The sequence below is a fragment of the Nelusetta ayraudi genome, unplaced genomic scaffold (assembly GCF_046127955.1).
Source record: "Nelusetta ayraudi isolate G7.1 ecotype Tasmania unplaced genomic scaffold, CSIRO-AGI_Nayr_v1 ptg000014l, whole genome shotgun sequence".
Classification (NCBI taxonomy): Eukaryota; Metazoa; Chordata; class Actinopteri; order Tetraodontiformes; family Monacanthidae; genus Nelusetta; species Nelusetta ayraudi.
In genome coordinates this window covers 623,373-647,417 of record NW_027466064.1, presented here as the reverse complement: position 1 = coordinate 647,417, position 24,045 = coordinate 623,373, and the positions used below count along the sequence as shown (strand labels likewise).

General features: G+C 55.6%; 3 protein-coding genes across 6 annotated transcripts; 1 reads left to right on the top strand and 2 right to left on the bottom strand.

Annotated features, from left to right (window-relative positions):
* Window positions 1-1,215: 1,215 nt before the first annotated feature.
* Window positions 1,216-8,445, bottom strand: susd1 (sushi domain containing 1). Of its 3 annotated transcripts, XM_076023064.1 has the most exons (22): window positions 8,011-8,445; window positions 7,789-7,926; window positions 7,317-7,469; window positions 6,969-7,121; window positions 6,574-6,753; window positions 6,200-6,352; window positions 5,804-5,983; window positions 5,317-5,568; window positions 5,013-5,228; window positions 4,701-4,922; window positions 4,525-4,608; window positions 4,263-4,457; window positions 4,003-4,182; window positions 3,563-3,742; window positions 3,159-3,323; window positions 2,855-2,949; window positions 2,597-2,783; window positions 2,365-2,458; window positions 2,045-2,270; window positions 1,923-1,962; window positions 1,332-1,425; window positions 1,216-1,249 (listed from the first exon to the last, which is right to left on the bottom strand). In XM_076023064.1, exons 1-22 carry the CDS (start codon window positions 8,063-8,065, stop codon window positions 1,231-1,233), a joined length of 3,261 nt encoding a protein of 1,086 aa, XP_075879179.1. In that variant the 5' UTR covers window positions 8,066-8,445; the 3' UTR covers window positions 1,216-1,230. The 3 variants fall into 3 exon arrangements, with proteins under 3 accessions (XP_075879179.1, XP_075879180.1, XP_075879181.1); XM_076023065.1 differs by lacking the exons at window positions 1,216-1,249; window positions 4,525-4,608 and having other exon boundaries at window positions 1,256-1,425; window positions 4,263-4,436; window positions 4,743-4,922; window positions 8,011-8,444; XM_076023066.1 differs by lacking the exons at window positions 1,216-1,249; window positions 3,563-3,742; window positions 4,003-4,182; window positions 4,263-4,457; window positions 4,525-4,608 and having other exon boundaries at window positions 1,256-1,425; window positions 4,743-4,922; window positions 8,011-8,443.
* Window positions 8,446-8,845: 400 nt separating this feature from the next.
* On the bottom strand, window positions 8,846-10,754 carry LOC142886138 (uncharacterized). Its single transcript, XM_076023077.1, has 3 exons — window positions 10,557-10,754; window positions 10,163-10,480; window positions 8,846-9,664 (listed from the first exon to the last, which is right to left on the bottom strand). The coding sequence occupies exon 3, from the start codon at window positions 9,650-9,652 to the stop codon at window positions 9,161-9,163; it is 492 nt and encodes a 163-aa protein (XP_075879192.1). The 5' UTR covers window positions 9,653-9,664; window positions 10,163-10,480; window positions 10,557-10,754; the 3' UTR covers window positions 8,846-9,160.
* A 425-nt stretch (window positions 10,755-11,179) lies between these two features.
* On the top strand, window positions 11,180-23,139 carry LOC142886130 (paxillin-like). 2 transcript variants are annotated; one of them, XM_076023068.1, is made up of 12 exons: window positions 11,180-11,318; window positions 14,485-14,681; window positions 15,258-15,367; window positions 15,933-16,072; window positions 16,281-16,449; window positions 16,538-16,652; window positions 16,772-17,695; window positions 19,255-19,413; window positions 19,886-20,059; window positions 20,202-20,283; window positions 20,956-21,104; window positions 21,828-23,139. In XM_076023068.1, the coding sequence occupies exons 1-12, from the start codon at window positions 11,306-11,308 to the stop codon at window positions 22,092-22,094; spliced, it is 2,499 nt and encodes an 832-aa protein (XP_075879183.1). In that variant the 5' UTR covers window positions 11,180-11,305; the 3' UTR covers window positions 22,095-23,139. The 2 variants fall into 2 exon arrangements, with proteins under 2 accessions (XP_075879183.1, XP_075879182.1); XM_076023067.1 differs by having other exon boundaries at window positions 16,278-16,449.
* The last annotated feature ends 906 nt before the right edge of the window (window positions 23,140-24,045 follow it).

The following is a 24,045-nucleotide window of genomic DNA, read 5'->3' as shown; positions in this document are numbered from 1 at the left end:
AGTCACGTGACTGTTGGTTGTTTTGGTGTGTTCCTCTTTTTTTGCCCCTCCTCCAAAATGATTTGCAGTCGGTGTGACTGTAAACATGCTGCAGTGGGACCGGAGCCCCGCTGCACCGTGTAGAACCAATACAGAACCCACCAGTCCCCACAAAGCAACACAACTGGGCTCAAATCTGTGGGCAGCTCCGACAGTCGGTGACGAGTTGCTGTTCGCGAGCAGCTGCACCGGAAGGAAGAAGCCGCTGGCCTGCTAACGGGCTAAAGCTAAACAGCAGTGTGTGTGTGCTCGATCACTGACAACAGTGCTTACCTGAGGCTACTAGCAGGCTAGCTAGCTAGCTAGCCCGGCTCGCTCACCACCGGGTCGCCGCTGCTCCGGATGAGAACCAGAACGAAGAGGTTCGGAGGTGGAAGCCGGGAGGGGCAGCTTGTGCTCGGGGCTCCCCTGCTGTCGGGACCGGCGACTCTTTTCCGCTGTACTGAATCGGTGCATTCAGACGATTCGTTCAAAAGTTTCCTTCAGCGAACCGTTCGCTTCCCCCAACGGTCCCCACCCGGAGATAACGGACCATCACCCGGAAGTGCTGTTCATTTCACAAACATTCTGAATTCGGTTAAAAAATATTAATATAATATTATTATTTTTAAAATAATTTTATTTACTGCTTAATATGGGCAATTCTGACATGTTTACGCTGTTTCCTTCCTGACCTGAGTTCAGCAGTATTTTTCCTTTGATAATTGCAGTTTATTCACTGACGTTCGTTTGTTTAGTGATGATAGTTCACTCACTGTAGGGAGTCTAGTTCAGTGAACGAGTCCCTGCGGTTTTACTGTACTGGTCCGACCCCTGCACTGGACCCTACACAGTTACCATCAGGAGTGTCGTTGTCTTCAGCGTCCAACACACCATGACAGGTGGAGACGTTCAAAACAAATCTCTCAAATTGCAGTGTTTAGTTGAGTAATCTGAGAAACGATCAAGTCGTTTCAGAGAATGATTCACTTCAGTAACGAACTGTGTCGCTAGTCGCTGTAGTTAACTTCCTGGTGCACTGTTTCCTTCTCCTTCCACCCCAACACACACACACACACACACACCAAACTACCACAAGCGTTCCACACAATTCCGAACCGTCTTGGACTGGCTGATCACAACACGTCCACGAGCTTCTGGCAAAAGTTTTTATTGGAAGAAACTGGCAAAGAGCAGTGGATCAGCAGCGAGTCACTTCCTCTTCAAACACCTTGAGAAGAAAACACAGGAGGACATCAGGAACACAGGAGTGATGTCACGCGGAGGCGCCGGAGCCGCGAGGCCGCTTGTACCTGGTGAGGCCGTATCCCGCCGTGCTGAGCAGCAGCAGCAGCGCCACGGACGCGGCGGCCCCAAGCGACGCCACCGTGAGGGCAAAGAACGGACCTGCAACAGGAAGCAGTGAGCTGCCGGCTCTGTGGGTCAAACAAACCAGACCACCACCACCAGCACCAGAATCTCCTGCCTGCTTCCTCCTGGGGCCCGGTTGCTTCTCTCTGACTGTACAAAGCGCTTTGAGACGCTTGTGATTTAGCGCTGTACAAATAAAGTTTTATTACTAATCCAACACGGCTGCCCATTCAATTCCAATGGAGTGGGTAGCTTGCTAGCTAGCATGAAGGCATGATGGTCCACTGGGGAAATATCACTGCACTGCCACACTGCCAGTGTAGTATCACCTTCTGTAGGGCGCCACACGGTGGCTGACTACAGTAACAGCCCTGAAGCCCCGCCCCTGCTTCCTTTGATATGGGACAAACTAAAACGTCATGTTTCTGAGGACGCTTCCTGTTGTTTAAGCATCACTTTAATCATTACCGCGTTTCAATTCAGTTCCAGTGTGACGCAAAGACAGAAGGGCGGAGCTCAGAGTCGCTTCTTACCTAGAACTTTGGCCCAGAGGACGCAGGAACTCTTGGACTCCTGCAGGGGGCGAGAGAGAACGCTGTGTCGGAACCAATTCGGGACCAACACGTCGCGACTGGGCGGCGCTGCGCCAACTCACAGCCCTCCAGCGGCGGACGGCCCGCAGCACCACATAGTAACTCCTGCCCGTCTCCAGTGGGGCGTTGAACGCCCCCCCGTAGTAGCGGCCGTCCCCCACCGTGAAGTTGACCTCCGTCCCGACCCGCCGCAGGTCCAACTGGGCGGCCAGGTGCTGCAGCGGCGGCGGGCGGGAGCAGTGGAAGAGCACGGTGCCCACGACAGGAAGCACAAACACCTGGTACACACTGGAGCAGGCAGGTAACCGCTAGTTAGCATCAGCGGCGCCGCTCCTTTCCAAACTCTGTCTCACCCCAGGCGCCCCCTGCTGGCTGTTGGTACCTGATGCGCTCCAGGGTGTCGGCTGACCTGCGGAGCCTCAGTGTGGGCAGGAGGGAGTCGACCTCTGCGTAGGAGACGTGAGGAGTGGGCGGAGCTGCGGAAGAACGCAAGTCATGTGAGTTGGAGGTGTGTGTGTGTGTGTGTGTGTGTGTGTGTGTGTGTGTGTGTGTGTGTGTGTGTGTGTGTGTGAGAGAGAGTGTGTGTGTGTGTGTGTGAGAGAGTGTGTGTCCACCTGTCAGTGGGGTGCAGGTGCTGACGGTGGAGGTGTAGTGGGGCGACAGCACGCTCACAGAGACGCTGTAGTTGGTCAGTGGCTGCAGGTCCAGGCAGAGCTCCACCAGTTCCTCCCTGGAGCTCACGGACTCCCGTCCCCGGTGGTGGAAGGAGGCCTGGAAGTCCCTGGAGCCACTGTACGCTACCTGCAGGACAACAGCCATCAGAGGAGGACGGACGGGCGGGGGAGAGGGCGGGGCAACTGTGGGACAGGAACCTGGTAGACTCGAGGCTCCGTCTGCTTCCTGTCTGCTCTCCACTGCAGACACCTGCCATGCTGCACCTCCAACTGGCTGATAGGGGGCGCCGCCTCTGCTCAACAATGACACAATGAAACATTGTCAACCTTATCTGCTAGCTCTCGACCATCCTGCTGGTACCTGCAGGTACCTGCTGGAACCTGCTGGAACCTGCAGGTACCTGCTGGAACCTGCTGGAACCTGCTGGTACCTGCTGGTACCTGCAGGTACCTACTGGAACCTGCTGGTATCTGCTGGAACCTGCTGGAACCTGTCACTCACCTGCACAGGTGAGCGTGGCCTCCTGCCATTGGCCCGAGTCCTGGCACACCGAGGTGTTGCTCCCACCCTGGTGGTCGTAGCCTGGCACGCAGCGGTGGACCGCCACGCTGCTGTTGTGGCGCACGACCTCAGAGTGGGCAGGACGAGGGGCGGGGCCACATTCAGCTGGAAAAACAAGACTTGTGTTTCTCAAGCTGAGCAGTTGTGATCATGTGACAGACGTGGCTGGGGGTTGGCAGAGACCCCTCCCCCCGCCTCTGCAGGTGCTGCCCCCCCCCAGTCAGTGCTACCTGACGCCACTCATCGAGCCCACAGGTTTACATTGGCGCAGTACCCATAGTGGACAATAGACTGCATTCCTAGACTTGTGTGATAAACAAAATGAGGGGGTGTGGCAAGCGTACCCTTGCACTGTACAGACACGTTGGTCCACAGTCCTGACTGTAAACACGTGGACACGTTAGCTCCGCCCTGCTGGTAGAATCCACCCACACACTCGTACAGTGCCACAGAGCCCAACCCACTGCTAGTGTCCCACTGCAGCCTGGTGTGAGGGCAGGATGGCGGGTGGCCGCAGGTGACCTCTGCACACAAACCAGAGGTTAGCATAGTCCCACCTCGGTGGAATGTTGACATGCAGTACTTGAACTGGCCACTACTGCCACTGCTACTGTGGTAATTAATCGGGTCTTAAGACAACACATGTTTTTGTGCTGCTGGGTAAAATGTTGAATCAAAATTAGGCTGCTGGCTGTTTCATAAGTTCATTTTCTATGCTAAGCTCAGTTTAGCATCCAGCAAACTAGCCTCTAGCTAGCAGATTTTCAGTATCAGCCCGTTGCACCTTCACAGCGGAGATCAACGCCGTCCCAGCGTCCGTCCCCTCGACAGACGGACGAGCTTCCTCGGCTCCGAGCGCCGAATCCTTCCCGGCACAGGTAAGACACCTGGCTGCCCGCCAGCGCCGTGCCATCCCATATCATGTTAGCATTAGCGATAGCAATTGGCTCGCCACAGCTGATTTCTACAATCAAAAACATGAGCGTTACACGGCTGACTGGTGAAACTCTGCTGCCACCCTCAGGCCAAACTGTGGTACAACACCTTCACAGAGCACCGAGGCCACGTCCCATTTCCCTCCGGCCGTACAGACGGACGCGTTAGCAGCACTGCGGTAGCCACGTGCACACCGATACACCACCCGAGAGCCGACGGTCGAATCCCCGTCCCACAGCGGGACAGCATGGGGGAGGGGCGGAGGCACGCCGCAGCCAGCTGCTGCAGGGAGGAGCAAGAAGTCTTCAGGTGGGCGGGGACAGGCACACAGGTGGGGGACACACAGACAGGTGGGCGGGGACAGATAGACAGGTGGGCGGGGAAAGACAGGAGGTCGGACAGGTGGGCAGGGAAAGACCGACAGGTGGGCGGGGAAAACCAGGAGGTCGGACAGGTGGGCGTGGAAAGACAGACAGGTGGGCGGGGACAGACAGACAGACAGGTGGGTGGGGAAAGACAGACGGGTGGGCAGGGACAGACAGACAGGTGGGCGGGGAAAGACAGACAGGTGGGCGGGGACAGTGGTACCTCGGCAGGTGATGCTGACGTCGGTCCACAGACCCTCAGCCGTGCACACCGACCCATGGTGTCCTCCGCTGGAATAAAAGCCCTCCTTACAGTAATAAGAGACGGTGGTCCCAGGGGTGGAGGTTCCGGTCCACACCCGCCCAGCGTGGGGTGGTGTTGGAGGGTCCCCACAGGACTTCTCTGGCACAGGAAACCATACACCGCAGAGTTTGGACACTGGAAACTCTTCACAGTAAAGTGAGTCCTTTAGATTTTATTTTGTTGAATTACCTCGACATGACAGCGAGGGACCGGACCACTGAGCGTCCTCGCCACACACTGATTGGTTCTGACCTCCGGCCTCAGAAAAACCCTCCTGGCACGAGTAGAAGGCAGCGCTGCCAGGGCTGGAGCGACCGTCCCACAGCCTCCTTGTGGCTTCCAGGACCGGAGGAAGCCCACAGGAAGTCTCTGTAGCGGCACCAAGCACCAGGAGGTCACCTGGTGCTTCCAGGACCAGGACCAAGGACCAGGAGGTCACCTGGTGGTTCCAGAACCAGGTGACCTCCTGGTCCTGGAAGCACCAGGAGGTCACCTGGTGCTTCCAGGACCAAGGACCAGGAAGGACCTGACCCCCAGCAGGACAGGTAAAAGGTGTGAATGGACATGGTACCTTGGCAGAGCAGCTCTGGCTCCTCCCACCGTCCATCGGCGCCGCACACTGACCCATTGGTCCTGCCCACGTTACGGTATCCATGGTTACAGCCATAACGCACCTCAGTGCCGCCCAGGGAGCTCCACACCACCCGGGCGTGAGGAACCTCAGGTGGTGGACCACAATCCACCTCTGAGAGACAAAAGCCTTCAGTGTTTCAGGACCTCTGTCGGACCAATCAGAGCACCTGATACTGGGACACACTGAGACCTCCATGGCTGTTCCGGAAATGTTGTACCAGCAACAACAGAAGCCCTGGTTTGAGGTTGTGTGATTGTGTGTTCTTACCTAGTCAGCATTCATTGCACACTGCAACTGAGTGGCAGAGTAAGTGTGTTGCTACGCTATGATGCTAACATCTGGTTACCTTCACAAACCATGGTGGGTGGAGTCCACAGTCCGTCGGCGCCACACACTGAGCTGCTGTCACCTTCTCTTTGCACAAAGCCTTTGTCACATGCAAATGTGGCCACGCCTCCGTACAATGTTTCTGTGACTGACAGCAGCACTGCAAGGTTCACTGGCCCTGGACGCCCACAGTCGACCACTAGGAGGGGTGAGAGGGCCAAAGAAAGGTCTGTATAGAGGGACAGGTCGTCTGCATAGAGTGACAGTTCATGGCAACCAGATTAAACTACCACCATCCAGTGGGACTAAGGCTTGGTCCGAAGTCCATTAATCACCCATGCAATCACTTGGTGAACGTTAGCATGTGGTCTAGCATTAATATTGCTGCTGTAAACGTTAACCTGCTGGTTTTTACCTCTGCAGGAAACTCCGTCAGTGGTAGGGTGGAAAGGCTCCACCCCGCCGTGGACTCGGTAACCCAGCATGCAGCTGCAGTCAAACGAACCTTGGAGGTTCCTGCACTGAGCTCCGCCTCCACACGGACTAGCCATGCTGCACTCGTCGACATCTGAAGAGTTAGCAGTGAGTTAGCATGTAGCGTTAAAACACCTCTGTGGAAGTCTCTCCACGGATTCCTCTTGTTAGCACCATCCATTAAATACAGCACTCTGATTAGTGGCAGATTTCACATCATATCTGTGAGTTCCAACCTATGGAGCTCAGCCCACTGACGGCCTGAGTCCTGCCAGTGGGTTGGTGTTTCTATGCTATTATGCTAACAGCTGTTACCTTCACAGACCATGGTGGGTGGAGTCCACAGTCCATCGGCGCCACACACTGAGCTGCTGTCACCTTCTTTTTGCACAAAGCCTTTGTCACATGCAAATGTGGCCACGCCTCCGTACGATGTTTCTGCGACTGACAGCAGCACTGCAAGGTTCACTGGCCCTGGAGGTCCACAGTCGACCACTAGGTGGAGTGAGAGGGCCAAAGAAAGGTCATGAACTAACTGGCATCATCTGCATAGAGGTACAGTTTACGTCAATCACGTCAAACTACCGCCATCCAGTGGGACTAAGACTTGGTCCGAAGTCCATTAACCACCCATGCAATCACTTGGTGAACGTTAGCATGTGGTTTAGCGTTAATATTGCTGCTGTGAACGTTAACCTGCTGGTTTTTACCTCTGCAGGAAGCTCCGTCAGTGGTAGGATGGAAGGGCTCCACCCCGCCATGGACTCGGTAACCCAGCATGCAGCTGCAGTCAAACGAACCTCGGAGGTTCCTGCACTGAGCTCCGCCTCCACACGGAGCATCCGTGCTGCACTCGTCGACATCTGAAGAGTTAGCAGTGAGTTAGCATGTAGCGTTAAAACACCTCCAAGCTCCAATGTGTTTTCCTATATATTCCTAATGCAACAGTTTTTTCATCAATATTAGTATTTTAGCTGTTGACGTTTGATCTATGATACTATGAACACCTTTCTCACCTTAACTGCATCTCCCGTTATGTAAGTGAAGCATGCACTGACCTTGGCAGCTAGTTCCGTCATTGGGGATGAAGACGTCCATGTCGTTGGAAGGGCTGTAACCTGCTGAACAGGTGCAGTAGTAGCTGCCATAGGTGTTGTGACAGGCAGTGTGTGGCCCACAGATTTTAGCTCCGAGCTGACACTCATCTTTATCTGAAGGGTTAGGGTTAGATTTGATCATCATCACCATCACCATCATCATCATCATCATCATCATCATCATCATCATCATCATCACGTAACCAGAGCGATGTCATGTTGAAGGCTAATTGAGAAAAGTCTGGATGATGGTGTCCACACCCAAGGTTTGCTGTTAGCTCGCTGCATTAGCGCTAGCTGCATCAGCGCTAGCTGCATTAGCGCTAGCTGCATCAGAGCTGCTCTGCCAGGAGAGGATCACCAGACCAGCCCTGGGGAACGCTCCCTGAAGCGGAAGCTCATTCAACACAAGGGTCACTTTGAGGACCATCACCTTGGCAGAAGGATCTTCCGTTTCCAACAAAGCCGAACTTGCAGTTGCACTCCTTCTCCGAGCCTCCTGCCTTCTGGTCACAGGTGGCGTCGGTGTGGCAGGTGGAGCAGACATCGAACGGGTCTTCACAGAGGACCCCTGAGGAGTTGAGGTGGGAGCTCCGTCAGGACTGGGAGGAGGAGGTGTGGGAGAACACAACAGTGGTTGGGAGGAGGGACTGACCTTTCAAGACCAGGAACAGGAGGAACGTTAGCATCGTCTCCTTGCTGCGCTTCATTTTTCTTTGCTGCTTCTCTTCCTCTGCCACCACCTCCTCATCTCCCCCCCCCCCCCACCTCCTCCCGGCCTCTCCTCCAGCAGACCCCTCCTCTGACTTCCGCCCTGTGGCCTGGGGTATGACAGGCTGACGTGCTGAGGGTGAGTTGAGGACGGCCAGCGTGGTTCCTGGTTCCTCCGTGGTCTCCAAGCTGTCGCTGGTTTTGACACGCCGCCCTACTGGTGGGTCACGCAGCTGATAAGGGCTAAATTTAGGGAGCGCGGACACAGAAGACCACACCCGTCAAATGTTCAGACGTTGTTAGCATCGTCTCCCTCCAGTCGTCCCCCAGAAGGCCCAGTGAGGACCAGTAGAAGCATGGAAGCCAGTGGAAACCAGTAGAAGCATGGAAACCAGTGGAAACCAGTAGAAGCATGGAAACCAGTGGAAGCATGGAAACCAGTAGCAGCATGGAAACCAGTAGCAGCAGTGTGTTGGGGTCTGAGAGCTGGAGGTGGGCGGGTGTGGGTGGTGTGCAAGGCGGAGATAAGAGCAGTGAGCTGTTATCTCTGTGGCCAGTGGGGTCCGTGGTGGGCAAGTGTCAGTCAAACAAGAAGCTCCGCCTACAATCTCCCCTGTCCCTCCCACTAACCCACTTTTACACTTTTTATACAGTGGTCAAAACATCCAATCATCCACCCTCTGCCCTGGTGGTGGGGGCGTAGGCCAGCCCAGTGCCCCCCCCCCCGTCAACCTGCCCATCATCATTTAACAATGATGATGATGGTGGTGGTGATGATGATGATGACGAGGATGATGATAGTGATGATGATGATGATGGTGATGACGATGACGATGGTGATGGTGATGGTGATGGTGATGATGGTGATGATGATGGTGGTGGTGATGATGATGGGAATGGTGATGGGAATGGTGATGGTGATCAGAAGAATCAGAAGTTTATTGACAATCTCAACTTGAACAGTGAATCAATGAGTCTTCATCAATGAGTCTTCGGCTCAGTGGACTTCTCTCCAGTTCTTCTGTCGTCTGTCCTTCACCAAAGCCCACCGCCACTCCGTGGTTCCGCTCCTGCTGCTGAACTTTGACCTTGGGTCAGAGGATGGAACAGGAGCAGAAGCAGCATCCCTGCTCCTCCTCCTCCTCAGGGGGAGGAGCTTCAACGGGCCAAGCAGGCTCCTCCCCCTTCCTCTCCTCACTCAGTGAGTCACTGGAGGTGGACCCCATCCTCCCACACACCAGCTGGGCTGCCCGGCCGTCAGCAGTGGAGGTGTCGGTCACGGTCTTCTCCCTGAGGGACATGTCCCCGTCGTCCTCATCGTCTATCAGCACAAACTCCTTCAGGTGCACCACCTGCGCCCCCTGCAGGTTCTCTGCAAAGGTGAGGGTGGAGGACTGGGTCAGGGTCTCGTCCTCCGGTCCGGACGTGCAGGTGCTGCTGTCCCTCTGGGCGTCTGCAGCGCGGCCGTTTGCAGCATACATCTTGAACGCCACCTTCTGGTAGTCATGCTGGACCTGCACGCCACCTCCCCCTGTTGGTGAGAAGGGGGAAGTGCATGCAGCGTCTCCCGCTCTCTGACTCTTCATGAGCTCCTCCAGCTGCGGTGAGGGTAGAACGAGAGAACATGTGATTACAGTCAGACAGACAGACAGTCAGTCAGTCAGTCAGTCAGTCAGTCAGACAGACAGACAGATTGTTAATTCTTCAACAGCAGGAAAACGAGCTGCAGGAGGAATGAGTAAAGTCCTCTGAAGATAACTGCTCTCCTCCGAGGTGTGTAGGTGTGTGTGTATGTGTGTGTGTGTATGAGTGTGTGTATGAGTGTGTGTATAGCTACATGCTAACAGCCGCTCTAACGCTGCTGCTCACTGACCCTCTTCCACCTCACTGACTCTCAGAATCAGGACTCCATGAATAAAACATCTCCTTCATGTAGCAGCAATGGAAACAATGGAGGAGAAAACATCTGGAAAACCTCCAGAAAACTGGAGTAACAGTCTGATTTGATCCTCACACACACACACACACACACACACACACACACACACACACACACACACACACACACACACACACACACCTGTCTGGATTCTTACCTGCAGCTTGTTTCTCTCATCTGTTGGTTTTTACTTCCAGCCTGAAGCTGGAACAAACTGAACCTTCACTGGACCTCCTTCACCTCCCTCCGGCTCCTGCTGCTGCTCCTTCACCTCCCTCCGGCTCCTGCTGCTGCTCCTTCACCTCCCACCTGCTCCTGCTACTCCTCCTGCTGCTCCTTCACCTCCCACCTGCTCCTGCTGCTCCTCCTGCTGCTCCTTCACCTCCCCCCTGCTCCTGCTGCTCCTGCTGCTGCTCCTGCTGCTGCTCCTCCTGGTCTTCTACCTTCTGTTCCTTCTACCTTCTGTTCCTTCTACCTGCTGCTCCTGCTGCTGCTCCGGCTGCTCCTCCTGCTGCTGCTCCTCCTGGTCTTCTGCCTTCTGCTCCTTCTACCTCCTGCTCCTGCTCCTCTCTGACTTCATGCACTCTCTTGTGTTGTGAATAATTCAGGCGCAGCTTCACATACATGAGGGTTGGGATCAAATATTAAAGTCTTACTTCCTGCACAGGCGACGTATGAAGCTGTTTCACAGCCACTGGCTGAACGTCACATGGCAACATTTAACACCCCCCCCCATTTTGTTCCCCTAGTGGTCAGCTGCGGTATAACTCATGTCTCGATTTTCTCATTAAAACTTAATGTTCCGGTTCAGAGATGGTTTCAGTCATCATCACCATCATCATCATCATCATCATCATCATCATCATCTTCTTCTTCTTCTTCTTCTTCATCATCATCACCATCATCATCACAACCATCATCACCATCATCATCACAACCATCATCATCATCATCATCACCATCATCACCATCATCACCACCATCATCATCATCACCATCATCATCATCACCACCATCATCATCATCATCATCTTTAGAGTTGTATCCCAGGACGGTTCCTCTATGGTAGATGTGCACTTCCTATTTGTGGCCACTAGGTGCCGCCTGTCGCCCGTAAGTTTCACTCTGGCTGCGCGTTCCAGTAGAGGACGCTCTGTCTGCGCTGCGCGTTCATGAGCCCCTCGGACCGACGTCAGGGCAGCAGCGGCGGCGCGGACGAGTTGGAGTGGAGAAGTTTTGAGAAGAGCTGGAACGCGGACAAAGTGACCCGGAGCCGAACCGGAGCCGACCCAGAAGCGACATGGACGACCTGGGTGAGTTCCCGCCGCCCGCGGCTCGGTGTGCTCGCTGGGGTCCGCCTGCGCGGTCCGGACGGGGCGGGGAACATGGCTGGTTCCCCCCGGAGCTCCCAGCTGCCCGTGGCTGAAGAACACGGGTTCGGTTTCGCGGCTCGGCTCGGAACCTACTCGGCCCAGTTCTGCCCACTGTTGGTAACGGTGCCTTAAGTGGGTTCGGAGGGAGGGGCGGCGGTGGTGGTGGGTGCCCTGCAGGCCTCCAGCAGGAGCAGCAGCAGCAGTAGCGGGGCTCCTGGAGGTGCCCGGATGTTTCCTTCACATTAAAGTTCAGCTGTTGGTTTGATAACAGTTGGAACAAATTTGTCTCACTTTTTGAATTAGAGGCAAACATTGCGTGGACTTTTATCTTTTCATCACGTGGTGGAACCAGTTTGTTGATGATGTTTGTGACGGTGAGCAAACATCCAGCAGTCATGTGACAGATTCCAACCAACCAAAACACTCCTGGCTTTTACACTTGAGCTGACTGCTGTTTGACGTTGCTGTCTGACTGAACACTGTGATGGGACTCTGGGCTCCACCGGCCATGCCTGGCATCTCTGCCCTGTCTTCTGACCTCTCACCCTGCAGCTGATTGACCTGTGACCTCTGGACTGGACGGCTTTTATTCCAGCAGCTGATCGGGAGGCTAAATTTACCTCCTTGTTCAGACGGAATGCCCCACCCACGGAGGTCTGGGACCGTGGAGCAGTGGGAGGGGCCAGGAGAGGTTCCAGCGAGGACCTGAAAGGGCTGATTGTTGCTTGCTGGAGGAATGTCGAGCATCTCCAGGTCCTGGGTCCAAGGCCAACCGCCTCCCAGGTCGTGACCTCCTCCTGCCTCGCCCACAGGGAGGGGCCTGGGCAGGGCTGAGGACGACTTTAACAAGTTTCAGTGTGGCGCCTCTTGGCGCCTCCTTCTCATGGCTTCCTCAATCTTGGACAGGAATGATGAATCCTCCAGGACAGTAGGGGGCAGCAGCCAGCAGGTCGTCATGAAGACATCATTCAGGCTGATGGCAGCTGCAGGAGTCCCCCAGGAGGGGGCATCGTGGATTGCTGATCAGACTGACCAACCACAGGCCACCTCGGTCCCACGAGCACACCTTGGTGTTAGAGGACGGGTTTGATGCCCTCTAGTGGCAGGGGTTGGTAGTGGGCTACAGGTCCGCCTCCAACTGTGAAAACAAGTGAGTGCAGTTTCAGGAGTACGATCCTCATGATGCTAACACACACACACACACACACACTCTGGTGCTAAAAGCCAAGGCTTCACTTCCTGCCCCCCCCCCTCCCCCTCATCATGCTCTCTTGTTCAGGTGATGTCATCTGGAGCCTGGAGAGTGAATGTCCTGCAGGTGGCACTGTGCTGAGGTCAGGGGGTCAAGAGGTTCAGAGCCCCCTGCTGTTGCCTGTGGGGTAGTGCACTGTGAGCGTCACACCCTTGCTCCGACCGAGAAGCCTCCTGCGGCAAGGCAGCGGGAAAACAGTGGGGTTGCAGGCCAGTAGAGGGCGCCGCTGGTGCCCGGCAACCACTTCCTGTCGGTGGCAACCGTTGATGCAGTGGAGCAGGTGTGCGACAACCCGTCTGACCGTCTGTGTCGGCCGGTTGTAGTTATCGTGGTTGTTCGGGCCGGTTCATGGTGCGGCAGCTGTCTGGGCGGGGGGGCGGGGGGGTCATCTCTGATTGGTGCTCAGCTTCACATGGTCTCCTCCTGAGGCATATAAATAAGATGTGGCTTCACCTTCAGGCCATGACTGTGACCTGCAGAAGCACACCTTGAGTGTCGTGGTTTCCAGACTGGACCTGCTTCAGTGTGTGTGTGTGTGTGTGTGTGTGTGTGTGTGTGTGTGTGTGTGTGTGTGTGTGTGTGTGTGTGTGTGTGCTGCTCTCAGAGGAATGTATGGAATTCTTCTGTCCCCTGTGAGGAACAGAGCAGGACTGTACAGGCCCCCCTCGCACCCCTCAGGAATGTCCACCACAATGTTGAGATGAATGTGAGACACTTTCAGTTGTGTGTGTGTGTGTGTGTGTGTGTGTGTGTGTGTGTGTGTGTGTGTGTGTGTGTGGGTTGCTGGCCCCTCTGTCCTGCTGCTGGACTCACTGCTGCCCCCTGCAGGGACAGTGGACTGCAGCTTTGGGGCCACATGTGAGGAGAGACCAGATGGTCTTCTGAGTGATTTTATTGTGAAAGGGTGTTTTGCTGGGGGACCACCTGTCCAGACTGTTCACTTTGTGTCGTGTTGGGTTCGTCGGCACCAGGTGCAGATTATTTTCAGCTACTCTGATATTTCTTTGCCCAGACGGGGGCGCCGCGCTGTGCCAGAAGCTTTAAATAGTCCCCACCCATTTCCCTGAAACACACACACACACACACACACACACACCACACTCACACACACTGCTGCGCTGCAGCAGAGGTGGCTGAGTTCAGATAACTGTGGATCAGAGGTCCAGTTGGTACCAGTTTGGACCGGTGCCGCCTGTGGTTGCAGTTTGTCTCTGGACCACTAGGTGTCTCAGCGTTCATAAAGAGGTGAGAGGTCACCAGAGGCTGGAGCTCCTCCCACTCCTCCGGCTCCTCCCACCTCAGCGTCCACACGCTCTGGGCTGCTGGCGGCTGGACACTGACGCTGCTCTGAGCTGCTGTGAGGTGAGTCCTCCTCCAGGTGGCAGCGCTGCCTTCTGATTGGCCCGCGGAGTCTCCTGCTGCACCTTGCTGCTAGAGGGAACAAATGATGACTTCTGTAGCTTTCTGTGTGTTCTGGTCCAGTTCTGATGCCTCTGTGTAAGTGTGTGTGTGTGTGTGTGTGTGTGTGTGTGTGTGTGTGTGTGTGTGTGTGTGTGTGTGTGTGTGTTGGGGCAGTGGGGGAAGTGAGTCTATTCTGGACGAGTGTTGATGGATGGACCCTCTGATGTCACAGTCTATTTTGTCCTCTGTTCCAGTGCAACACTGTGTGTGTGTGTGTGTGAGAGAGACATCACCGCTGATGACAGAACTAAGGACATTTTGACGTTGGTGTTTTGAGAGGTTTGATCCTGTTTGTCATGTTTGAAGCTGAACATGTTAATTGATCCAGCCAGGTCACATGACCTTGGCCTGTGACACGCCCCCTCCATCATCATCATCACCTGTGCTTCGCAGACGCGCTGCTGGCTGACTTGGAGTCGACTACCTCCCACATCTCCAAGCGTCCGGTGTTCCTGTGTGACGAGACTCCCTACTCCGTCCCCACCAACCAGGATGTGACTCCGCCCCCCGTCCCGCCCCCTCCCTCAGCTGAGGCTCTGAACGGCTCGCTGATTGACCGCTCGGATGGGTCCCCCTGCTCGTCGCAACAGGTGTGACTCCGCCCACTCAGCTCTTAAAAGCACGTCAATTAAGTTGACTTATGTTTGACCCGCTAGGCGCTGCAGAGCCACTGCTAGAGGTGGCCTGCCAGTATTATACAGCACACGGATCCACTAATACTACAAATCCCAGAATGCTCTGCTGGTATTTTGGCCTGTCAATCATGACAGGACGTTTGTTGACGGACATTATTATGACTCAACTGGTTGTTATTTTATTTTGAAAACCATTATCAGCCCGTGGAAAAAGCTTACGGTTGAAATTTAAATCAGAAGGCTGCAAACCAAAAAAAAGAGGCGTACATTTTATTGATTTTGAAGAGATTTTTTAAATTTGAAATTCAATGTTGAATGTGTGAAGTATTCAGTGATGTATTGTACAGCATCAAGCTCTGCTTGCTCCATAGTCCAGGTTGGTTTGGCTCCATATGGAAAGGTTGACTGTTCAGTGTGGAGGAAGATCACTGTTGTCCCGCAGCTCGGCCCCCTGTGGGACTGACACTGACCGCCCCTGTCTTAAAGGGACAGCTGGTCATGTGACCTGTGTCCTCATGCTGTACTCTGCAGTGTTTAGGCTCCAGCCAGAAGAGCTTGCGGTCACGTGACAGCAGCAGCTCTCCGCTGTCCCACTTTGAGGAGGAGGAGGAGGAGGAGGAGGAGGAGGAGCACGTCTACAGGTTCCCCACACACACACACACACACACACACACACACACACACACGTTCCCCTAGAACTGCACCAAACCTGAACATGTCAGCTGGTGCTGGAACCCAAAGCTCCGCTCCAGCATGGCTGAGAGGTTCTAACTCTCAGCAGGAGGTCTCTCACATGGATCACAGAGAGGAACATCACACCAGTGTCATGGAAACACTTGGTTCACACTGACACAGTGTCAGTGGACGTGACGTACGGGGTCACGTGACCAGTTGACTGGCCAGTGACCATGCTGCATTATGATTGGACGGAGGAGGAGACGGAACATTTAGTCCTCAGCACCTGGACAGCAAAACAACCTGGAGATGCAGGTGTAAAGCAGGAATTAGAGGAGGGCAGCAGGGGAGGAGGGCAGTGGGGGAGGAGGGCAGAGGGAGAGGAGGGCAGTGGGGGACGAGGGGGCGGTCCTCGTACCGTTCAATGGAAACGCCTGCAAATCACAATTGTAGTTTGTGGAAACTTTAGAAATCTCACTTTTATCTTGCGAAGAACTGTCGAGGAAACGCAGCTTCTGGTCTCTTCCACAGCTTCCCAAACAAACTCAAGTCCTCTGACTCCGCCTCCGCCGCCATGACCTCGGCGCTGGGCTGCAACCTATCGGAGCTGGACCGCCTCCTCCTGGAGCTCAACGCCGTGCAGCAGAGCGCCCCCTCCCTGGCCGCCAGCGGTACGTCCTCGCCAGCTCCTGGTCCAGGCTGCTCTTGGTCCGGGCTGCTCCTGGTCCAGGCTGCTCCTGGTCCGGGCTGCTCCTGGTCCGGGCTGCTCCTAGTCCGGGCTGCTCCTAGTCCGGGCAGCTCCTGGTCCGGGCTGCTCCTGGTCCGGGCTGCTCCACAGCCCCCCCCACTCAGCCTTGGTCTGTCTCGCTCCCTCAGCAGAGGAGGCGGCGCCGCCGTTGCCGCCCTGCAGCTTCGGCCACTACGAGAACGGAGGCGGGCCCGACATCACGGTGAGCCCGCCCCCGCTGGAGAAACCAGGGCCCGATGAGGCCCGGTCCACCGTGGAGAGTCTGCTGGAGGAGTTGGACGTCTCCGTGGCTCCGCCCAGGTAGCTTAACGGGCCGCATATGGCCCCCAGGCCGTAGTTTGCCCACCCCTGTTAGCCGTCTGTTTGACGAGGCCTCTGCGTTTTTCAGTTCTCCGCCCCATCACGCCGACCTGGCCCCGCCCACTGCGCAGCAGGCCCGCATGTCGGCGTCCTGCGCTACCAGGGAGCTGGACGAGCTGATGGCGTCGCTGTCCGACTTCAAGGTAGCGAGACGGCGGCGGCCGCCACAGGAAGCTGGCCTGCACTTCCTGTCAGCCACCCCCCCTCCCCCCCACACCCATCTCACCTGTCTTCTTCCTGCTTCCTGTCTGTGTCTGTGTAGCCCGCCTCTCTGGGCCTGTCGGAACCAGCCGGAAGCTCCGCCTTCACCTGTCACCTTCCTCCTCCTCTCTGCTCCTCCTCCTCCTCCTCCTCTCCTGTCGGCCTCCTGGCCCCACCCTCTTTCTCCAACCCCTCCCACCTCGTCGTGTCTCCGTCCGCCAGTCTGGAGCTGCACATTGACGAGGAGGGCGGGGCCAGCCAGTCCGCCCCCCTCCTCCCCCTCCTCCGCAGCCACACCTCCTCTGACCCAGACCTTGGCTCCGCCCCCCGGCTGGGTGTGTCTCGCTCCTCCTCCAGCCTGGTCAGAACCAGCTCCAGCGCGTCCACCAGCGCTTCGCTCGCCTCCGTCAACACCGTCCTGGACCACAAGTCCCCCAGCCCGCCAGCAGGGCGGCGCTGCTCCCCTCTCTCCTCCTCTGGCTCTGCCCCCCTCCCCAACCCGGACCTCAGTTTTTCTCCAGCGGTTGCCAGACTCTCCCCGCGTCCTCCTTCTTGCTCGGCACCGCCTCCGCTGAGGGTGGAGGCCTCCCTGGACGAGGCCCTGGACAAGCTGCTGGCCATGAGCCTGAGCCAGGAGGCCGGTGTGGAGGAGGAGGAGGTGGTGGATGAGGTGCTAATGGAGGAAGAGGTGCTGGTGGCGTCGGACAGGAGCAGCGTGCAGCCCGACACCTTCACCGCCACACTGACGGACGGCTCGCTGGACGGGAACGGCGAGCTGGACTGGACCAATGACGAGGAGGAAGAGGAGGAGGAGGAGGAGGAGCTCTCCGTCTCCTTCAGGGACGTGTGGGACGGCAGCGTCACCCCCATGACGGAGGCCAGCTGGATGGATGAGTCGGCAACCCCGTCCTCCTGCCCCGGGACCCCCGAGGCCTCCCTGCTGCAGACCCCCACCTCCCTGGAGAGGGTGTCGGCCTCGGGACACGTAGGGCTCCGCCCCCCGCACGCGCATGTGTGTGTGTGTGTGTGTGCGTGCTAACAGTCCATCTGGTCATGGTGGCAGCTGATTGGCTGAACCACCAGGAGGCTCCTCGGTGTACTTGCACCGCCCGTCCTGCAGGGGGCAGACTAGGCCGATGCTGGAGCGTTGAAGCTAACATGCTAACGGCTGCTACTGCATGTGTTGTGCTGCTGCTGTGGAGACTGTGGATGTATGATAAGAACTGGATACTGCACTGGCAATATGGCTGCGTGCCGAGTTCTCCCAGTGGCCACTCGAGGTACTGCAGCAGAAATCCTCAATCAAGACGCCACTGCGTGGTGCACGCTGCTGTGCCTCGTTCTGATAGGCTGACGTGTCCTGATGTATCATGGGAGTCATAGCGGCATGGTGTGCAGTGAGCTGCTCTGTTCGCCCTCGACCGCGGAAGTCTTTGAGCGAGCGACCTTTGACCTTTTGACGACCGCTAACAAAGTGGGTGGCGCCCCCCCCCCCTCGCGCTGCTTGACCAGTGGCCTCACTGTCGCCCCCTTCAGTTGAAGTCGGTCATCAGGCGCACCAAGGAGACCCCCAACGTGCACCCCATGTACCGCGAGGGGCCCCAGCGCCGCAGGTTGGGCCCCGTCATCGTGAACAAGAGCAGCTCTCAGGACCGCGTCATCGAGGAGCTGCAGGGCAAGTTCGGACTGGGCCGGCCTGAGCGCCAGCGCCAGCGCCAACAGGACGACTGGCTGGCAGGGGGCGCCGTGCTCACCTCCAGCCTGCAGCCACACTGCACTGAAGGGGGCGCCGTCGAGCCGGACAAGGTGTGAACGCAGCATGGACGACTGCTGCTGATTGGTCCAATTCATTCTCCACCCACACGTCTCCAACTCCCCCCCCTCCCCCCCCCCTCTCTCTCTCCCTCTCCCCCCCTCCCCTCTCTCTCCCTCTCTCTCTTTCTCCTCTCCCCCCTCCCCCCCTCTCTCTCTCCCTCTCCCCCCTCCCCCCTCTCTCTCTCTCTCCTCTCTCCCCCCCCCTCTCCCCCCTCTCTCTCTTCCTCTCCCCCCCCCTTTCTCTCCTCAGATAGTCCTCACCCCCGACTCGCCCCTCCTCCTCCTCTTCCCCCCACCAATGAGGTCTCCCCCGCTTGCTGCCGCCGCCACTCCCCCATGCCGCTGCCCCCCCGCAGAGAAACCCGTCCCAGCTCCACCCCCCCTGCCCCCTCCCCCTCCTCCCCCACAGCCCCCGCCGGTTCAGGTGGTAACTCCGCCCCTTGCCGTCGCAGCCCCTCGCCCGGTTCTGGACCCGCCCACCCCCCCGGCCCGGTCCCCTCCCCCTCCCACCCAGCGCCCCCCAGCGGAACCCCTCAAGGCCCTGGTGTCGGTGGGCTGCCAGACCGAGTACGACCCCGTCTTCCCCCCGATGCAGGCAGGCTCCGCCTCCACTTCCTGTTTCTCTCTTTTTCCGCCCTTTGATTCGCTGCCGTTGCCGTCGTCTTTGTCGTTGTCGTTGTCGATGGGTTGCAGCGGCAGCGGCTCACCGGCCTGTCGCGCTGTCCTCAGATCATGGCTCAGGGGAAAGGCGGCGCCCCCGGTGGCCACACGCAGGTCAACAAGCTGGACAACATGCTGGGCAGCCTGCAGTCGGACCTCAACAAGCTGGGGGTGCAGACGCTGGCCAAGGGTGTGTGTGGAGCCTGCTGCAAGCCCATCGTGGGACAGGTGAGAGCCCCTGCCAGCAGGGGGCGGCAGAGCGTTCACACAGTGTTCTGTAGCATGGATACTTTTGTCAAAAGAAATACTGGACCAGAAGTACTGACTCAAAGTAAAAGTAAGAAACTACGGGTTCTGAAATGTACTGAAGTAAAGTAAAGTCCAAATGATTATTTTTTTTTTAGCAGTAATGAAACATTAGTGGCGACAGAATAACCTGGACTGAAGTGACCAGAGGTCAGAGGTCAGAGGTCTTGATGTTCACACCTCCACAACAGCAACAGTGACTCTTGAAGCGACAACTACTAGAATAAAGAAGTGAACCATTACACAGCCAGAAGCTGTCAGGACGGCAGAGTTTACCTTGGCCCCGCCCCCTACACACTGACCAGCTGGTGTGTGTGTGTGTGTGTGTGTGTGTGTGTGTGTGTGTGTGTGTGTGTGTGTGTGTGTGTGTGTGTGTGTGTGTGTGTGTGTGCAGGTGGTGACGGCCATGGGCAGGACGTGGCACCCGGAGCACTTTGTGTGCCGGCACTGCCAGGAGGAGATCGGCTCCAGGAACTTCTTTGAGCGGGACGGCCTGCCGTACTGCGAGCACGACTACCACCAGCTCTTCTCACCGCGCTGCTTCTACTGCAACGGGCCCATCCTGGACGTAGGTGCTCGCCGCCGCCACCGTCGCCCTCTAGTGGCTGTCCTCCGTGACGACCTCTCGCTCTGGGCGTGTGTGTGTGTGTGTGTGTGTGTGTGTGTGTGTGTGTGTGTGTGTGTGTGTGTGTGTGTGTGTGTGTGTTCAGAAAGTGGTGACGGCGCTGGAGAGGACCTGGCATCCCGAGCACTTCTTCTGCGCCCAGTGCGGCTCCTTCTTCGGCCCCGAGGGTGAGGCCCCGCCCACCAGCAACACTTATGTAACCAGACTGAGTGGAACCCTCTTCTAGCTCCGCCTTCATCAGCTTGTCCCTCTTATCTTTCTCATTTATTTCATGTAAATAAGCACAATGTATTCAGGAGTGTAGCCGTATGCATCGCCAGCACCTTTGCCATGCACACTTTGTTGTGTGTTTAGACTATTAGCATCTTTACACTGACTCAGGGAAACACACAAGAATTCCAGTCTACCTGCTTCAACCTGCTTTAACCTGCTCTAACCTGCTTCAACCTGCTTCAACCTGCTTTAACCTGCTTCAACCTGCTTCAACCTGCTTTAACCTGCTTCAACCTGCTTTAACCTGCTTCAACCTGCTTCAACCTGCTTCAACCTGCTCTAACCTGCTTCAACCTGCTTTAACCTGCTTCAACCTGCTCTAACCTGCTTCAACCTGCTTCAACCTGCTTCAACCTGCTCTAACCTGCTCTAACTTGCTTCAACCTGCTTCAACCTGCTTCAACCTGCTTCAACCTGCTTCAACCTGCTCTAAACTGCTTTAACCTGCTTCAACCTGCTTCAACCTGCTTCATCCTGCTTCATCCTGCTTCAACCTGCTTCAACTGGTACAACTGGCAGTGAAGCTCTACTGTGATGTGTCTAATGTCACTGTTGGCTCTGAGCAGGGTTCCATGAGAAGGACGGGAAGGCCTACTGCAGGAAGGACTACTTCGACATGTTTGCTCCCAAGTGTGGCGGCTGCTCCCGGGCCATCCTGGAGAACTACATCTCAGCGCTCAGCAGCCTCTGGCACCCCGAGTGCTTTGTGTGCAGGGTGGGTTTTCCTCTTGCTCGGACGCCTCGTCCAAATAATGGGGGTGGGTGGCGCTATTGCACTCATTAAGTTGGTTGCCACCAACGAGTCTTGATTGGTGGAGTGACTCATTCAGGCGTGGGCAAACTACGGCCTGGGGGCCATATGCGGCCCATATGCGTCCCGGCGAACTTCAGTCAGTCATCAAACAGCTGCATCTCCTCCAGGTTTGCAGTGTTTTCACAGTCATTTCAATAAAGAGCTCAACACCCTGGAGGTTCTGGATGGTTCTGGATGGTTCTGGGAGATTCTAAGAGCTAAACACCCTGGTGGGGCTTCAAAGACACTGATTTGGTTGCAACTTTGCTTCATTTTCCATTGACATTAAAGCAACAGGTTTTCTCCAGGATAGACTGTTTCCTCCGATGAGGTGGCTCACCAGAACACTGCATCCATCTGCTGCTGCTCCACTACCCCCTCTGGCCCACTGTAGAACCCACTGTAGAACCCACTGTGGCCCAGCAGTCAAGGAGTTTGCTCACCCCTGAACTAGTGCCTGTCTCTCTCCCTGCCTGTCTGTCTGTCTTCCTGACGGCCTGTCTCTCTCCCTGCCTGTCTGTCTTCCTTCCTGACGGCCTGTCTCTCTCCCTGCCTGTCTGTCTGTCTTCCTTCCTGACGGCCTGTCTCTCTCCCTGCCTGTCTGTCTGCCTTCCTGACAGCCTGTCTCTCCCTGCCTGTTTGCAGGAGTGCTTCACGCCCTTCGTCAACGGCAGCTTCTTCGAGCACGACGGCCAGCCCTACTGCGAGGTTCACTACCACGAGCATCGCGGCTCGCTCTGCTCCGGCTGCCAGAAGCCAATCACGGGCCGCTGCATCACCGCCATGGCCAAGAAGTTCCACCCGGAGCACTTTGTGTGCGCCTTCTGCCTCAAGCAGCTCAACAAAGGGACCTTCAAGGAGCAGAACGACAAGCCCTACTGCCACGGCTGCTTCCTCAAGCTCTTCAGCTAGGGTGGGGGAGGGGGGGGGGGGGGCTGCCAGCAGGGGTGCTGCTGTCGTTAGTGAACACTGGAGACGTCCTGCTCACCGGCTGAGCTCGTCGTCCTTGTGACGAGAGTCACAGCGTGTTTGTTTTGGATCAGCAGCAACTGGAAACCACCCTAGAAGATCACTGAGTGTGTGTGTGTGTGTGTGTGTGTGTGTGTGTGTGTGTGGCCACGCCGGTGCGGAGGCGTTTCTATGACATACTGACCTATGCAGTTGCGCAAATTATCCTTCCAATGATTTTTTTTCTTTAAGATTCTTTTATAAATGACATCAATGTTCTGTTGGGTGGTAGCTGGGATTCAGTGTACAATTATATACACATGTATATCTATTTATGTATGTATGTATATATATATATATATATATATATATATATATATACATATATATATATATATATATATGTATATATATATGTATATGTATATATATATATATATATGTATATATATATATATATGTATATATATATATATATATGTATATATATATGAAAATATATGTGTGTGTATATATATATATATATACACACACAATAACATTATCTGTACTATGTGAGTCAGGTAATCAAATGAAGACACACCTGTGGGGGGACAAGTGTGTGTGTCTGTGTGTGTGTGTGTGTGTGCGTGCGTGAGAGAGAGACTTCTTCACTGTCAGAGACATCACACACAGCCCTGGTGTGGGTGACTGGAGGGAAGGACTAGTTTCTCTGTGTATCCCTCCGCCTCCACCAGGAGGAGGAACTGTGGTGGTGTTGTGAATGCAAACTCCTCCTCTTCTGTGAACGAACGTTGTCGTGTTTTTGCAGCCAAAGCTAATTGTGAATATTTTCTCAGCGTTGACTCTCAGTGACCTTCTGACCTGAGGTCAGAGTTTGCCACGGCAGCACAGTGTGTTTGCTGAGGTCGCGTGGTTGTTGTTCCACCGCCGGCCTTCAGCTCCTGTGGAACCTCAGCCGTCGGTGTCGCTCAGCTCTTCACCAAATAAATCCTGCGTTGCCTTCTGAGACTCCCGTCTGTGTCCTTTGTCCACTTCCGGGTGTAAGGAGAGACAAACTGGCTCTTCTCAACTAGACCGCCTGGTGGCGCACCTGCGGCCGTTTGTATGCCCAAGAAGAAGGAGAGGAAGAAGACGCGAGGCTTCTGATTGGCTAGAGGAGCGCAGTCTTGCTGACGTCACGCCCCGGAAGAGTAACTCTTTATCGGTCTTTCGTGAGGTAAGTTCGTCCAACTTTCTCTTTTGCCGACAAAAACATGTTCGCGTCGTCATTTCGGGTCAAACTGGACTCTTCCGTCCGACATGTGGACACTTCCGGTCGGAACTCTGCTTCTTTTCTTTCCTGTGTCTGGTTTCTTTCTTCCCCCCAGCTATCCTCCGGTTGTCAGTCAGCAGTGACAATGAGTTGTGCGTTTTCTCAGAGCCGGAAGTCATCGAGCTGCATGACAGTGTTTGTTTTTAATGGACACGTTTATTCACATCTCAACCGCTCGACCAATTTCCTGTTGATCAACATCAAAGGAAACAAACACGATGCTGCCGAATGTGGTTTTCTCTCACGAGGAGGTCAACAATGTTTCTAGAAATGACGACCGACGACAGCAGTCGTCCTGAAAACTGGCTGTACTTTACTGCTACCAGTACCGCTACTATTACTGCTGCTAGTACTGCGGCTGGTACTGCTACTATTACTGCTACTAGAACTGCTACCAGTACTGCTGCTAGTACTGCTACTATTACTAGTACTGCTACCAGTACTGCTGCTGGTACTGCTACTATTACTGCTACTAGAACTGCTACCAGTACTGCTGCTAGTACTGCTACTAGAACTGCTGCTAGTACTGCTACTATTACTAGTACTGCTGCTAGTACTACTGCTACTACTGTTGCACTGTACTACTGGTTCTGGTACCTT

Coding starts and splice junctions, on each gene's coding strand:
- LOC142886130 (XM_076023067.1), top strand. Junction 16,073..16,277: donor CCCCTCCCTGGCCGCCAGCG/GTACGTCCTCGC, acceptor TCGCTCCCTCAG/CAGAGGAGGCGGCGCCGCCG. Junction 20,060..20,201: donor GCAACGGGCCCATCCTGGAC/GTAGGTGCTCGC, acceptor GTGTGTGTTCAG/AAAGTGGTGACGGCGCTGGA.
- LOC142886138 (XM_076023077.1), bottom strand. CDS start 9,652: ATGAAGAGTCAGAGAGCGGGAGACGCTGCATGCACTTCCCCCTTCTCA.
- susd1 (XM_076023064.1), bottom strand. CDS start 8,065: ATGAAGCGCAGCAAGGAGACGATGCTAACGTTCCTCCTGTTCCTGGTC. Junction 6,754..6,968: donor TGACGGAGCTTCCTGCAGAG/GTAAAAACCAGC, acceptor CACTCCACCTAG/TGGTCGACTGTGGACCTCCA. Junction 3,743..4,002: donor CGTTGATCTCCGCTGTGAAG/GTGCAACGGGCT, acceptor GTTTGTGTGCAG/AGGTCACCTGCGGCCACCCG.